This window comes from Myotis nattereri, assembly GCF_964212035.1.
Source record: "Myotis nattereri genome assembly, chromosome: X".
In the NCBI taxonomy this organism is placed as follows: Eukaryota; Metazoa; Chordata; class Mammalia; order Chiroptera; family Vespertilionidae; genus Myotis; species Myotis nattereri.
In genome coordinates this window covers 54366742-54383100 of record NC_138078.1, presented here as the reverse complement: position 1 = coordinate 54383100, position 16359 = coordinate 54366742, and the positions used below count along the sequence as shown (strand labels likewise).

At 40.7% G+C, this 16359-nt stretch overlaps 1 protein-coding gene across 1 annotated transcript in view; it reads left to right on the top strand.

Annotated features, from left to right (window-relative positions):
• The window catches only part of PHKA1 (phosphorylase kinase regulatory subunit alpha 1), a gene marked incomplete at its 3' end in the record, with an annotated part of 280015 nt that overhangs the window by 237757 nt on the left and 25899 nt on the right, over positions 1-16359 (top strand). The window contains exons 24-27 of the mRNA XM_081081650.1: positions 1812-1890; positions 2026-2155; positions 4044-4145; positions 5106-5221. Of these exons, the coding sequence (XP_080937776.1) occupies positions 1812-1890; positions 2026-2155; positions 4044-4145; positions 5106-5221 (427 nt within the window). The remainder of the gene's footprint in view (positions 1-1811; positions 1891-2025; positions 2156-4043; positions 4146-5105; positions 5222-16359) is intronic.

The window sequence follows — 16359 nt, the reverse complement described above, 5'->3', positions numbered from 1 at the left end:
CCTATGTCTCTTTATGTTTCTTTCTTCTGTGTGTGTCTCTTTGTGTCCAGATTTCCCATTTATATAAAGATACCATTCCTATGGGATTAGAGCCCACACAATAACCTCTGCTTAATAAGGTCACACTCTGAGGTACTAGGGATTAAGATTTAAACATAGGAACATTGAGGGGACACATTCAATCCATTATACCTTGCTCTTGGAAAACAGAATATTTTATTACAAATCAGATTAATTTTGTGACTACAGGCATTCCTTGGATATATTGTAGTTCAGTCGCAGACCACCACAATAAAGCAGATATCACAATAAAATGAGTCACACAATTTTTTTTATTTCCTAGTGCATATAAAGGTTATGTAGTCTACTTAATATTCAATGTCATTATGTCTAAAAAATGTACATACCTTAATTTAAAAAATATTTTATTGTTAACAAATGCTAACCATCATCTGAGCCTTTAGTGAGTTGTGATCTTTTTGCTGGTGGTGGGTCTTGCCTCAATGTTGATAAAAATTCAACATCTGTGAAGCACCATTAAGTAAAGTAGTATAATAAAGCGAGGTATGCCTGTACTGTAGACAATCCCAAAGAAGAAGATGGCATACTCCATGCCCCATGCCTCCAAAGTGCTTAGTATCAACAGGAGAGTCAGAAGTGTGTGTGTGTGTGTGTGTGTGTGTGTGTGTGTGTGTGTGTGTGTGTGTGAGAGAGAGAGAGAGAGAGAGAGAGAACTGATGAACTATAGAAAATGAATATAACATTATAAGGTGTGATTATCTATAATAATAAAATCATAATATGCTAATTAGGCCAGACGGCTGAACAGCAGAACAACCGTCTGGATGACCTTCTGGACAACCATCTGGATGACCATCCAGGACCACACTATGACACCCACTGGCACCAGGCCAGCCAGGGCGGGTGCTATGCGATTGGTCAGGGGCCAGCCATCGCCCCATGATCGCACCGCAGAGGGAGGCCCAGGGCACCAGCCGGCAGGGTGATCAATCGGGGGGCTCCATGATTACCCCAAAGAGGGAGGCCCAGGCCACTGACCCGTGCACTGCAGCGGGTGGGAGGGGCCTCCCTCTGTGAGGGAAGCCCGGTCTCAGGTGCCAGAGGGAAGCTGGTGCCAGCAGCAGGGGGAAGGAAGACCTACTCTTTTACGAATTTCATGCATTGGGCCTCTAGTAAAGTAATAAAATAGCTTCCAAAAGGCACAGCTTAAATTTAGTTGATTACTTTCTAGCCATAATAGTTACTTGTCAAATGTTAACAATTAATCCTGAAAAATTAGTCTAGAACAGTGGTTCTCAACCTTCCTAATGCCGCGACCCTTTAATACAGTTCCTCATGTTGTGGTGAGCCCCAATTTCATTGTTACAAATTGAACATAATTAAAGCATAGTGATTAATCACAAAAACAATATGTAATTATATATGTGTTTTCTGATGGTCTTAGGCAACCCCTGTGAAAGGGTCGTTCAACCCCCAAAGGGGTCGTGACCCACAAGTTGAGAACCGCTGGTCTAGAAGGACAACATAGGGTGAGGTTTACATAAAATTTTATAGGGGAAAGGCACTCCAGGTTTAGATAAGAGAGACCAGAACTCTCTTGAGTTGATATGGGCCAGAGTGGTTGGAGAGGCAATGAATTCTGAAGACTGAAAGAACCAGCATATATGCTACCAGTAATGATGAGATATTGAGGCAGTGGCTTGGAATTGGGAGGAGCTTTTTATTTTCTCAATAGATTTAGGCTTAAGTAGTTGCAGAATTTTGTCTTTCTTTACTATCTTCTTCCTCAGACCTCTGCCCTATGAAGTGCTCACTCAGCTGATAGATGAAGCCAGTGAAGGGGACATGAGCATTTCAATCCTGACACAGGTGAGTAGAATTAGAAAGCCTAATCTGGTGACTGATATTTTAAATTTTGTTTTCAATTGATGTGGCACTTGACCCACAAAATAGGCCTTGTGAAGCCTGGGCCATAATTTTTGTCTATATCCATTCCATGCACAGGAAATAATGGTATATCTAGCTATGTATATGCGAACTCAACCTGGCCTCTTTGCTGAAATGTTTCGACTTCGAATTGGTCTGATCATACAAGTTATGACAACAGAACTGGCCCATTCTCTTCGATGCTCAGGTATTAAATTTAGTAACTATTTTAGGCAGAATTTACTTTTAATGTAAGTCTGTTAGGTCTGGGATCAGGAGGGGAAAGAAAGCTAAAGCATATTTACGAGTAGCGCAAAAGCTGTGTACCAGTATAGCAATCTTGTTCCTCGGTTAGTCAGTCTCTATACAAATAAAGAGAAAGATATTGTGACAAATTTAATTAGTTCTGTAACTTCAAAACTTCCCTACTGGGGGCTCCAAATCACTACATTCCTCCTAATTCCTAGCGTACATGGAGCTTGATAGTGGAAGGCTGGGTTAGATCCTGACTCAGTCAATGCAGCTTCTGGATGCTACACTAAGTCACCACAGTTTGATCCTAGTGTTAGTATTCTGTCTAGCCAACATCAGGATTGAATAAAGAAAAGCAATATTTCTGTTGATATTTATTTGACAAGACTCTCTGAAGCTCTGTAGAGCAGAATTGTATAAAGTGTGAAGGGAGGAATGGGACCTCCATGGCAGGTCTACTTTCTCTTTATTTCAACAAGAATGGAAAGAACTATGGATTACATACAAAAACAAAATTACAGTGGCTAAACTCAATTTTAGCCATTCTTCAGTTAAATTTCCCTAAAAGATTTTTAATTGAGCTGTTAGCAAGTACCTAAATTTATTGGTTTGAGTTTAACCTAAATTACATGAGATAATTTATATTTAAATAACCCTTTAGGAAGAGAGCTAATGATTATTTTATACTTACCGTATGCCAGATACTGTGCTTTTTGTGTTATATTTACATGCATTATCTCATTTAATCTTTACAACAATCCTCTGGAGAAGGTATTTTTGTCTTACTTCTACCGATAAGGAAACAAACTCAGGTTAAACAACTTGCCCGAAGTTACATAGCTAGTAAGTAGTAGAAATTGAGTCCAAGTCTGCCTGATTCCAAATGAATTCTAGATTAGCACATTGAGGCAGACTACATGTATTATATATGTGTATTCTCTAGCTATGGTATCATGGATGTTTATGAGGGTCTGATTATTCAATAATAAACCTGAATGAGGGATAAACCCACAAACATTTTTCACTTTTCCTTAAGTGGCTGCTATGGGTCTTTTTTCCTGTGGATTCATCAAAACCATGGCTAGTTATTTCTTATAGGGTAAAGTTAAGATCCCTGGGTCTGATACTTAAGATCCTCATTAGTCTGGCCTCTATCCCTTACTTCAGCAGTACTTCCCACTAATTTAATGAACCATCATTTGGCACTTACTATAGCCATGTTTTATTATTGTCTATCTTGTTTACATATCCAATCTCTCCCAAATAATTGGTCAGCCTCTCAAGGTCAAGTACCATGTCATACCTGTTAGTACTAACATTGCATAAAATCATTACCCACATGTAGAAAACTCTTAATAAGTGTTTGATGCTGATGAACAAGTTTAAGTTATCTTCTCAACGCTCTTTATAATTTCATGTATTCATATCTATTATCTTTTGCTTCTCTGTATTTCCAGGCTGACAAGTTTTGATTATTTTAGTCCATCTGCATATTCATTCATTACATTCATTGCCTTTCTCTGATTAGTTCCAGTCCCATTGTTCTCTTTTCATTCTTCCCACCTTCAAATAAAGGTCCTGCTGAGTATCCTAATGGTGTGGAGGGGTGTGAAAAAGAAATCAAGGACCTGGCTAATCCATAAACTGGATAGTCAGTCTTTAAATTATTATAAATCAATTACATTCTTAATATCTAAGCGGTATGGTGCTAGAAATTTGTTTTGTTATTTTATTCTTCCAATAAAGTGACTCAGAAATTCTAAAAAAGAAAGAAATAGAGAAAAATAGGGTGGGTATGGCAGGCCAATTAGAAATATCTCTGCCCTAACATTTCTTCTGACTAGCTGAGGAAGCCACAGATGGCCTGATGAATCTCAGCCCTTCAGCCATGAAGAGCCTCCTGCATCACATTCTCAGTGGCAAGGAGTTTGGAGTAGAACGAAGTGGTAAGGTTGAATTTCCATTTCAGAGTATTTAAGTATCTCATTGATTTTACAATGCTTTTTATCTGAGGAACCTTTTCCCCAAAATTAAATAGAACCCCAATATATGAACAGTTAAAAGCAAAGCTATCTTCTGGAACAAGATTTGGAAACCATTGTATGTCTCACTTGTTCCCTTAAATGATAATATCAACTAAGTAGATTGCTATCATGTATTTTTTTAAGGGAGAGGGATAGAGAGATAGAAACATCAATGATGAGAGAGAATCACTGATTAGCTTCCTCCTACATGCCCCACACTGGGGATCAAGCCCGCAACCCTGGCATATGCTCTGACAGGGAATCAAACCTTGACCTCCTGGTTCCTAGGTCTGCGCTTAACCATTGACCCACACTGGCTGGGCTCATGTGTTGTTTTAAACTGCTTTATCCATTCCCTTAAATTATCCTAAATTGAAGTCTCTGTTTAGGACAACAAACAACCCATATGCACATGTGTGTGTGTAGCTGCTACAGTGCATGTGATGTATCCTTTCACCTTTAAATTCAAACACATCTAGGGTCCCATCACAAATTAGTCTTTCATCTGCACCTGGTGTTGAGTACCTAAATCATCAGAGCAAATGAAAATGGTTACCTCCCATGCTCAACTTTTAGGCTTAGTATAAATAAATATGTAATGTTAGATGGATGGATACCTTACTATGCACCTAGAGAGCTTGCAAAAATGCAGTCTTTGATTCTAGACCAAAGGTCCAGAGTGAGGCCTATGATTCTACTAAGTAGCTCCTAGGTGATGCTGATCCTGCTGGTCCGTGGACCACACTTTGAGTAGCAAGGTTATACTTGTGTGTTTTTAAAATTAACATAAAAGGAAGACATGAATTGAAGTCTTTTAAATGTGATGGAGAAAAAAATTGAACCTGATTATCCCCTCTATCTTTAATCTATCATGTTATCTAGTGCGCCCCACTGATTCAAATATCAGCCTTGCCATTTCTATTCATGAGATTGGTGCTGTTGGAGCAACCAAAACTGAACGAACTGGGATCATGCAGTTAAAAAGTGAGATAAAGCAGGTAAGATACTACTTGGGAGATTTGCTGAGAAATTGGCATATTTAAGAACATTCTTTTGAAGTCAGACTTTGTTGGGATTATATATATTGTTTTATATTCTGAGTTTCAATTGAGCTGCATGTTTCTCAGGTGGAATTTCATATACTGTGTATCTCGACTAAAAGTCAGGGGAAACAACTAGAGATCCTTTAACAGTTTAACCTGCCTTTAATTCTACATAACATTCATGAGGTCATGGACTTTTAACAAATAAGATGACAAGCCATGAATAGCTTGTTTGATTCTATTTTGTAGTAATCATTTTCTAGACAGCTTTCCTTTTTCTGAGCCAAACGATTTTGTTAACTTTAAGAGAAATTTGTTTCTGATGGCAAAATATTAAAACTCAGAGTTCCTCTTGTTAGGATCAACCTGTAATTTTGGAATTAATTTTCTTTATGAAACTAGACTAAGATTTATTACTTTTAAGAAGAAATACTAATGCAGGCTCTGGCCCCAGCATGGTCAGAGGCTTCTGGCCAGTGAGCACTCCGCCCCCAGCACAGACAGAGTTGTTTCCTAGCATGAACCCTACACCCAACCCAGGTCAGAGCTACTGGTGTGATCTGGTTTTCCCAGCCATAAGTCACATGTGTGCTGCCAGAGGGTCCTAGGATGCCATCCTTCCTTGGGTGCTGGGGCCGCACAATGTATTGCATGCCAGAGGGCTCTAGGAACTCACAGGGAGTCACACACCAGGGGACCTGTGCATGTGAACGCACTGACTACGAGAACGTGAAGTGGACAACTGAGGGACAAGAACCGGGGCAAAAGGGGTTACAACTCAGAGCAGAGACAATAAAGGTGTAAAACTCAAGGTAGACCCAGTCTCCAGGCTAGCAAGTCCCAGGTCATTGATCCGCTAGGGGATTCAACCCCAGAGACCCCAAGCAGGGAGCCCAGGGCCAAAAAGAGACAGGAAAATGGAGAGACAAAGAACCCCCAAAGGGAAGAAAAGGAGTGAACGCCAGAAAAGGAACTAAATGAAATGGAGGCAATTAGTATGTCGAGAAAGAATTCAGAGTAAGAGTCATACAGTTCCTAAACCAGCTGGATGAGAAATTTACCAACAGATGTATGAATCAAGAGGAAATGAAGAATGATACAGCTATAATAAAGAACACAATGGAAGGTTTAAACAGTAGACTAGAAGAACGGAGAACCAAATCAGTGTGTTAGAAGACAGGGTAGACCACAACTGTGAACAGCACCCACCAGAGGAGCTGCTACCAACTGAGGAACAGCTGCTATCACAACCGCCCGAGGAGCGACTGCAGCCCGAGGAGCCATGACCACCCAAGGAGCAGCCACTGAACGACTCAACATCTAGATATGGCGGTACGATCAAACATGGGTAGACAAAAAAAACCCCAAAGGAAAGAAAAGGCGAACTCGCCAGAAAAGCAGCTAAGTGATACAGAGGCATGCAACACGGCAGAAAAAGAACTCAGATTAAGGGTCCTAGAGTGCATAAACAGGATGGAGGAAAAAATCAACAACTTATGCAAGAAGCAAGAAGAAACAGATGAAAAAATCAATAAATTATGGAAGAACCAAGAAGAAATGAAGAGTGATATAGCTGCCATAAAAAACACCACTGAAAGTTTCAACAGTAGACTAGGAGAAGCGGAGGACCAAATTAGCAAATTAGAAGACAGGGAAACAAAACACACCCAAACTGAACAGCAATTGGAGAAAAAAATTAAAAGACAGGAGGAGAGACTAAGGGAGCTATGGGACAACATGAAACGAAACAACATACAAATAATAGGGGTGCAAGAACAACAGAAAGAGGAACAAGGGTTAGAAAACCTATTTGAAGAAATAATACCAGAAAACTTCCCTGAGGTGAGGAAGAAAAAAATCACACAAGAACAGAGAGTTCCAAACAAGGTGAACCCAAAAAGACCCACACCAAGACACATCATAATTACCATGGCAATTGTTCAGGACAAAGAGAGAATCTTAAGGGCTGCTAGAGAGAGAGGGAAAGTTACATTCAAGGGGTCTCCCATTAGATTATCAAATGATTTCTCAACAGAAACACATCAGGCAAGAAAAGAATGGACAGAAATTTACAAAGTGATGCAAAGCAAAGGACTGAATCCAAAAATACTCTATCCAGCAAGGCTATCATTCAAAATTGAAGGGGAAATACGAAGCTTCACAGACAAAAAAAAGGTTAAGGGAGTTTATTGCCACCAAGCCAGCAATGCAAGAAATGCTAAAGGGACCGGTGTAAAAGGGAGAAATTAAAACCTCAGAAAGAAAACAGCCACACAAAAAAAGAAATGGCTACAAACAAGTACCTTTCAATAATAACTTTAAATGTAAACGGACTAAATGCTCCAAACAAAAGACATCGAGTGGCTGAATGGATAAAAAAACATGACCCATACATTTGCTGTCTACAAGAGACCAAACTCAGAAGAAGGAACTCACACAGACTGAAAGTGAAGGGATGGAAAAATGTCTTTCAGGCAAATGGAAATGAAAAACAAAGCTGGGGTAGCAATTCTTATATCGGACAAAATAGACCTCAAAGTGAAGGCCATAACAAGAGATAAGGAAGGCCACTTCATAATACTAAAGGGATCACTACAACAAGATATAACCCTGGTAAACATATATGCACCCAATGCAGGAGCACCCAAATACATGAAAAAAACTCCTGGAAACTATCAAAGGAGAGATCGACAACAATACAATCATAGTAGGGGAATTTAATACACCACTGACATCACTGAATAAATCCTCTAGACAAACAATCAGCAAAGAAACAGCAATCCTAAATGACTCACTAGATCAGATGGACTTAATTGACATCTTCAGAACACTTCACCCCAAAGCCACGAAATATACATTCTTCTCAAGGGCTCATGGGACATATTCAAAAATAGACCACATGTTGGGACACAAACAAAATCTTCCAAAATTCAAGAAGATTGAAATCATACCAAGCATCTTCTCAGACCACGATGGCATAATATTAGAAATAAACTACAATAAAAACAACCCAAAATACTCAAATACTTGGAAGCTGAACAGCATGTTATTAAATATTGATTGGGTTACCAGTGACATCAAAGAAGAAATTAAAAACATCCTGGAAACTAATGACAATGAAAACACAACAATCCAAAACCTATGGGACACAATGAAAGCAATCCTGAAGGGAAGTTTATAGCTCTACAGGCCAATCTCAAAAAACAAGAAAGAATGATATTAATCATCTAGCTCTAAAACTCAAAGAATTAGAAAGAGAGCAATAAGAAAAGCCCAGAGTGAACAGAAGGAAGGAGATAATAAAGATTAGAGCAGAAATAAATGACATAGAGACCAAAAAAACAATACAGAAAATCAATGAAACCAAGAGCTGGTTCTTTGAAAGGATAAACAAGATTGACAAACCTCTAGCCAGACTCACCAAGAAGCAAAGAGAGAGGACCCAAATGAACAAAATCAGAAATGATAGAGGCGAAATAACAACAGACCCCACAGAAATACAAACGATTGTTAAACAATACTATGGACAACTCTACTCCAACAAATTAGACAACCTGGAGGAAATGGACATATTCCTAGAAAAATACAACCTTCCAAAACTCAATCAGGAAGAATCTAAAAATCTCAATAGGACAATAAGTATGGAAGAAATTGAAGCAGTCATAAAAAAGCTTCCAGTAAACAAAAGCCCAGGACCAGATGGCTTCACAGAGGAGTTTTACCAAACATTCAAGGAAGAAATAAAACCTATCCTCCTCAGACTACTACAAAAAAATCTAAGAGGAAGGAACACTTCCAAGCTCATTCTATGAAGCCAGCATCACTCTAATACCAAAACCAGGTAAAGATAACACAATGAAAGAGAATTACAGGCCAATATCCCTCATGAACATAGATGCCAAAATCCTCAACAAAATCTTAGCAAATCAGATCCAACAGTACATCAGAAAGATCATACATTATGACCAAGTCGGATTTATCCCAGGGATGCAAGGATGGTACAATATCCGCAAATCAATAAACGTGATACATCCCATAAACAAATTGAAAGAAAAAAAACCACATAGTCATATCGATTGATGTAGAAAAAGCACTTGACAAAATTCAACACCCTTTCTTGATAAAAACTCTCAGCAAGGTGGGAATAGAAGGATCATACCTCAACATAATAAAATCCATATATGACAAACCCACAGCCAACATCATACTCAGTGGACAAAAACTAACGCCATTTCCCCTAAGAACAGGAACAAGACAAGGATGCCCACTCTCACCACTCCTGTTCGATATAATACTGGAAGTATTAGCCATTGCAATTAGACAGGAAGAAATAAAAGGATTCCAAATTGGAAAAGAAGAAGTAAAACTGTCATTATTTGCAAATGACATGATATTATACATAAAAAACCCTAAAGGCTCCATGAAAAAACTATTAGACTTAATAAAAGAATTCGGCAATGTAACAGGATACAAAATTAATGCCAAGAAATCTATGGCATTTCTATACACCAATAGTGAACTTACAGAAAAAGAGACTAAAAAGACAATCCCATTTACCATCACACCAAAAAAATTAAGCTACCTAGGAATAAACTTAACTAAAGAGTTAAAAGACCTTTACTCAGAAAACTACAGGACGTTGGAAAAAGAGATAGAGAAAGACATAAACAGATGGAAGAACATACCATGTTCTTGGACTGGTAGAATCAACATCATTAAAATCTCCGTACTACCCAAAGCAATCTATAAATTCAACGCACTTCCCATTAAAATACCAAGGGCATATTTCACAAGCCTAGAACGAATTCTCCAAAAATTCATCTGGAATAAATAAAGACCCTGAATAGCTGCAGCGATCCTGAGAAAGAACAAAGTAGGTGGGATCTCAATACCAGATATTAAGCTGTATTACAAAGCCACTGTTCTCAAAACTGCCTGGTATTGGCACAAGAACAGACATATAGATCAACGGAATAGAATAGGGAGCCCAGAAATCATCCCGAACCAATATGCTCAATTAATATTTGCCAAAGGTGGCAAGAACATACAATGGAGTCAAGATAGTGTCTTCAATAAATAGTGTCGGTAAAACTGGATGGATACATGTAGGAAAATGAAACTAGACCACCAACTTACACCATACACAAAAATAAACTCAAAATGGATAAAGGACTTAAATGTATGACGGGAAACCATAAAAATACTAGAAGAATCCAAAGGCAACAAAATCTCAGACATATGCCGAAGCAATTTCTTCACCAATACAGCTCCTAGGGCATTGGAAACTAAAGAGAAAATAAACAAATGGGACTACATCAAAATAAAAACTTCTGCACAGCAAAAGAAACCATCAACAAAACAACAAGAAGGTCCACTGTGTGGGAAAACATATTTTCCAATGTTATATCTGATACGGGCCTAATCTCCAAAATTTATAGGGAACTCATACAACTTAACAAAAGGAAGATAAACAATCCAATCAAAAAATGGGCAAAGGACCTAAATAGATACCTTTCAAAAGAGAACATTCAGAAAGCCAAGAGATATATGAAAACTTGCTCAAAGTCACTAATCATCCAAGAGATGCAAATCAAAACAACAATGAGGTACCATCTCACACCTGTCAGACTGGCTATCATCAACAAATCCACAAACAACAAGGGCTGGAGTTGATGTGGAGAAAAGGGACACTCGTGCACTGCTGGTGGGAATGCAGATTTGTGCAGCCACCATGGAAGACAGTATGGAGTTTCCTCAAAAAACTGAAAATGGAACTGCCATTTGACCTTGTGATCTCACTTCTAGGAATATATCCCAAGAATCCAGAAACACCAATCAGAGAGGATATATGCGCCCATATGTTCATAGCAGCACAATTCACCATAGCTAAGATCTGGAAACAGCCTAAGTGCCCATCAGTAGATGAATGGATTAGAAAACAGTGGTACATCCACACGATGGAATACTATGCTGCTGTAAAAAAGAAGGAACTCTTACCATTTGCAACGGCATGGATGGAACTGTAGAGCATTATTCTAAGTGAAAGAAGCTTGTCAGTGAAGGAAAAACACCAGATGATCTCACTCACTCATGGATAATAAAGACCATTATAAACTTATGAACAAAAATAGATACAGAGGCTGAGCTGCCACGAACAGACTGTCAAACTACAGCGGGAAAGCCTGGGAGGGTTGAGGGGTGGGAATTGGGGGTGGAGGGGAAGAGATCAACCGAAGGACTTGTATGCATGCATATAAGCATAATCAATCGACGTAAGACACTGAGGTTGGGGGGGGAGGGTAGGGGTGGCCGGGGGATTGTTAAGGCCGGGGAAAAAGTAGACATATGTAATACTCTTTGTAATACTATAAGCAATAAAACAATTTAAAAAAATAAAATAAGGTTTAGAAGTCAAAAATATTTGAAGAGAAAAATTTTCCTCCTTGTGTCCTGGAAGAAAGAAAAAAAAAAAAAAAGAAGAGGAAGACAGGGCAGGGTAGAATAAAACACCCAATCTATAAAGCAATTGGAGAAAAAATTAAAAATAAGGAGGAGAGCTTAAGGGAGCTTTGGGACAACATGAAACGAAGCAACATCCATATAATAGAGGTGCTAGATGGACAAGAAGAGGAGCAAGGATTAGAAAACATATGTGAAGAAATAATAACAGAAAAGTCCCTGATTTGGGGAAGAAAAAGTCACACAAGAACAGAGAGTGCTAAACAAGATGAACCCAAAAAGACTTACAGCAAGACACACGTCATAATTACAATGGTAAAGTTAATGACAAAGAGAGAATCTTAAGGTCTGCAAGAGAGACACAGAGAGTTACCTACAGGGGATATCCCATTAGAATATCAAATGGTTTTGCAGCAGAAACACATCAGGCCAGAAGCTAATGGAATGAAGTATACAAAGTGATGCAAAGCAAGGGACTGAATCCAAGAATACTCTGTCCAGCAAGGCTATCATTCAATATTGAAGGGAAAATCAGGAGATTCTAAAAAAAAAAAAAAGAAGGCTAAGGGAGTTTATCATTACCAAGCCAGCAATGAAATAAATGCATAAGAGACCGTTGTAAAAAGGAGAAATGGAAAAGGAAGAAGGAACACAGGCATAAAGAATAAAAATGGCTACAAATAAGTACTTATCCTATCTAATAAAACATTAATATGCCAATTAACCATCACTCCACGACAAAGATGGCGACACCCACAGCCAATAAGGAGGGAATATGCAAATTCACTGTCAGTCTGCAACAAAGATGGCTGCAGCTGGGCCAGGAATCTTGCATCATTACCATAGTGATTATGCAGGCGTTTTGCCCCACCCCGCCCGCTGAGGGCCTCTGGGCCTGCTTCATCACCACTGCCAGAGGGTCCAGAGGAGCAGAGACACAAGCCCGTAGGGCGGCCCGGCAACCAGCAGCCCCAAGCCCCATGGCCACGGTGGCACTGGGGCCGGAGGAGCAGAGATACAAGCCCTCAGGGGTGCCTGGCACCTAGCAGCTCCAAGCCCCATGGCCGCAGTGGTGCTGGGGCCGCTGGGGCTGGAGGAGCAGAGACACAAGCCTACAGGGGGGCCAAGCACCCAGCAGCCCCAAGCCCTGTGGCCACAGCAGCACTGGGGCCACTGGGGCCGCAGTGGAGACACAAACCTGCAGGAAACCTGTGGAAAAGGAGATAAACAATCATAACTTTATCTCCCTTTCCACAAGATAAGAAAACCAACCCTGATTTATTTAATGATATGGCCCACACCTTTCTACAAGCACAGGGTATGTTATGACCACCCCCAGGAAGGTCTGGTCAGAATACTGTCTCCAGGGAATAATGCTACTGTGACAAATCATCTAAGGGAGGAAACAAGCTTTTGTTGAGTTTATTCTGAAGGTCAGAGAACATGCCACCCCAACATATGCCATGTTGTTATATTGATGATCTTGAGCTGCAGATGCTTGAAAAACAGCAAATGCAAGGGGAGGCTTTCACTGAAGTCTCCTGATCTGCCTAAAATTGGACCCCCCAAAAGGAGCTTAAATGTCATAGGTCCCCTCAATGGGAAAAGTGTCATCAGCCAGCAAAGACTGACTCTTATCACAGGACAGGAGACTAGAAGTTGACATCACACCCAAACTTTGTTACAAACTATCTCCCCCCACCCCCATTCATCTTTCCTAAAAATCATGTACTCTCCTCTAAGAGGCCTACATTTCCCGTCCCCTTTCCCTAGGAAGGTTTTTAAATCTGGATTCTAAGCCACCTTGGGGAGTTATTCATTCTTCCCTAGGATCTCCCACACATACACAAGGTACACATGTTAATGAACGTTTGTTTTTCTCTTGGTAATCTGTCTTTCTTTACAAGGGCCTCCACTAAGAACTCAGAAGGGTAGAGGAAAACTATTTTTCCTCCTCCATAATTCTATCCCGGGAAATCAAATCCTGGGCTGAACAATGAGGTTGGCTCAAGTGCCAAGCAGTCCCGGCTGAGGGGAGGGAACCTTCTAGGGGGAAATCAATGATATTGGCATCAAAGTAGGACAGAGGGCACATGCATGGTTGCTGGTGGGAGTTTAAAGTGGTACAACATTTTTGGAGGATGATTTGGCAAAATCGATAGAAATGTTCAAGGTGCATCCAAGAGTCTTCTTCTAGGAATCTCATCTGCTGAGATAAAGCACGAGTGCATAAGCTCTGGTCAGAATACAGGATGCTAATGCGGGCTCCCCTTCCGTGATAGGAAAACCTGCTAACAACCTGCATTTTTAGGACAAGGTGGCAGATATACTAATAAAAGGATAATATGCTAATTAGACTGAACATCTTCTGGACTACCTTGCGGACATCTTTCCAGACAAAGCCATGGTGGCAGGGCTGAGGCAAAGGCAGTTAGAGGTGATCAGGCAGGCAAGGGAGATCAGTTAGGGGGATCAGGCCAGCAGGCAGGTGAGCAGTTAGGAGCCAGCAGTCCTGAGGGGTCCTGGATTGGAGAGGGTTCAGGCTGGTCTGAGGGACCCCCCCCCCTCCCATCCACGAATAAGTACTTATCAATAATAACCTTAAATGTAAATGGGTTAAATACTCCAATCAAAAGACATCGGGTAACTGAATAGATAAGAAAACATGACCTATATATTTGCTGTCTACAAGAGACCCACCTCAGACCAAGGGACTCACACAGACTGAAAGTGAGGGGATGGAAAATATCTTTCAGTCAACCTAAAATGAAAAAAATCTGGGGTAGCAATACTTATATCAGACAAAATAGACCTCAAAGTGAAGGCCATAACAAGAGATAAGGAAGGCAACTTCATAATACTAAAGGGATTGCTAAAACAAGAGAATATAACCCTGGTAAACATATATGCACCCAATACAGGAGCACCAAATACATGAAAAAACTTCTGGAAGATTTCAAGGGAGAGATTGACAGCAATACAATCTTAGTAGGGGACTTCAATACTCATTGACATCACTGGATAAATCCTCTAGACAAAAAATCAAAAAGAAACAGCAACCCTAAATGACTCACTGGATCAGAATGAAATAGTTGATATCTTCAGAACATTTCACCCCAAAGCTATAGAATATACATTCTTCTCAAGTGCACACAGGAAATTTTCAAAGATAGACCATATATTGGGACACAGGCAAAGTTGCTTCAAATTCAAGAAGGTTGAAATCTTATTAAGCACCTTCTCAGATCACAATGGAATGAAAATAGAAATAAACTACAATCTTATATAATAAAGAGCTAATATACAAATGGTTGTCACACCTTCATGCTGTCATGCTGTAACAGCTCAGACAGTCAACACTGGGGAGAGAGGAATGGGGACCAGCCAGGCACAAATGAGCTCATGAGAGAGGAATGGGGACCAGCCAGGCACAAATGAGCTCATGAGAGAGGAATGGGGACCAGCCAGGCACAAATGAGCTCATGAGAGAGGAATGGGGACCAGCCAGGCACAAATGAGCTCACGAGAGAGGAATGGGGACCAGCCAGGCTACGGCCTAGGCGAGGGACAAGCCACACATCCCACAGTCCCGGGCAGCTGCACCTGCGCCTGTGGCTCAGGAGAGGGACTAGCTGCCCGCTCTGTGGTCCCTGGTGCCTGTGGCTGCGGCCGGGAGAGGGACAAGCTGTCTGCTCCTTGGTCCCAGGCACCTGCAGCTGCGGCCAGGGCGAAGCCAAGTGCCCACAATCCCCTACAGCTGAAGCTGGCCCGGGTGAAGCCAGCCTGGGTCGTGGGTGCCTGTGGCCAGCCACAGGGTGGGAAGCCCAGGTCCTGGGTGCCTGTGACTGGCCAGAGAAGGGAATCCTGGAAGCTGGGTGCGGGGCAAGGCAGAGGTGGTTAGGGGCAATCAGGCCAGCAGGGGAGCAGTTAGGTGTGATCAGGTCAGTAGGAGAGCAGTTAGGGGCAATCAGGCAGGCAGAGGTGGTTAGGGACAATCAGGCAGGCAGGCAGAGGGGTTAGGGGTGATCAGGCAGGCAGGCAAGCGGTTAGGAGTCAGCGGTCCCGGATTGCAAGAGGCAGTTGGACATCCCTCAAGGGGTCCAAATTGGAGAGGATGAAGGCCGGGCTGAGGGACCTCCCCCCATGCATGAATTTCGTGCACTGCACCTGTAGTAAAAAATATAAAGGTCTTGGAGGCTAAATAGTATGCTATTAAACAATGATTGGGTTAACAAAGAGATAAAAGAAGAAATTGAAAAAAATCCCGGAAACAAATGACAATGAAAACACAAAAATCCAAAATCTGTGCAACACAGTGAAGTCAGTCCTGAGAGGGAAGTTCACAGCTCTATAGGCCTACCTCAAAAACAAAAACAAACAAACAAAACATCAACAACAACAACAACAAAAAGCAAGAAAAAATGTTAATAAATTATCTAACTCTACAACTTATCGAATTAGAAAAAGGGCAACAAGAAAAGCCAGAGTGAGCAGAAGGGAGGAAATAATAAAGATCAGAGCAGAAATAAATGACATAGAGACCCAAAAAAACAATACAAAATATCAATAAAACCAAGAGCTGGTTCTTTGAAAGAATAAACATTATTGATGAAACTCTAGACAGATTCTCCTAA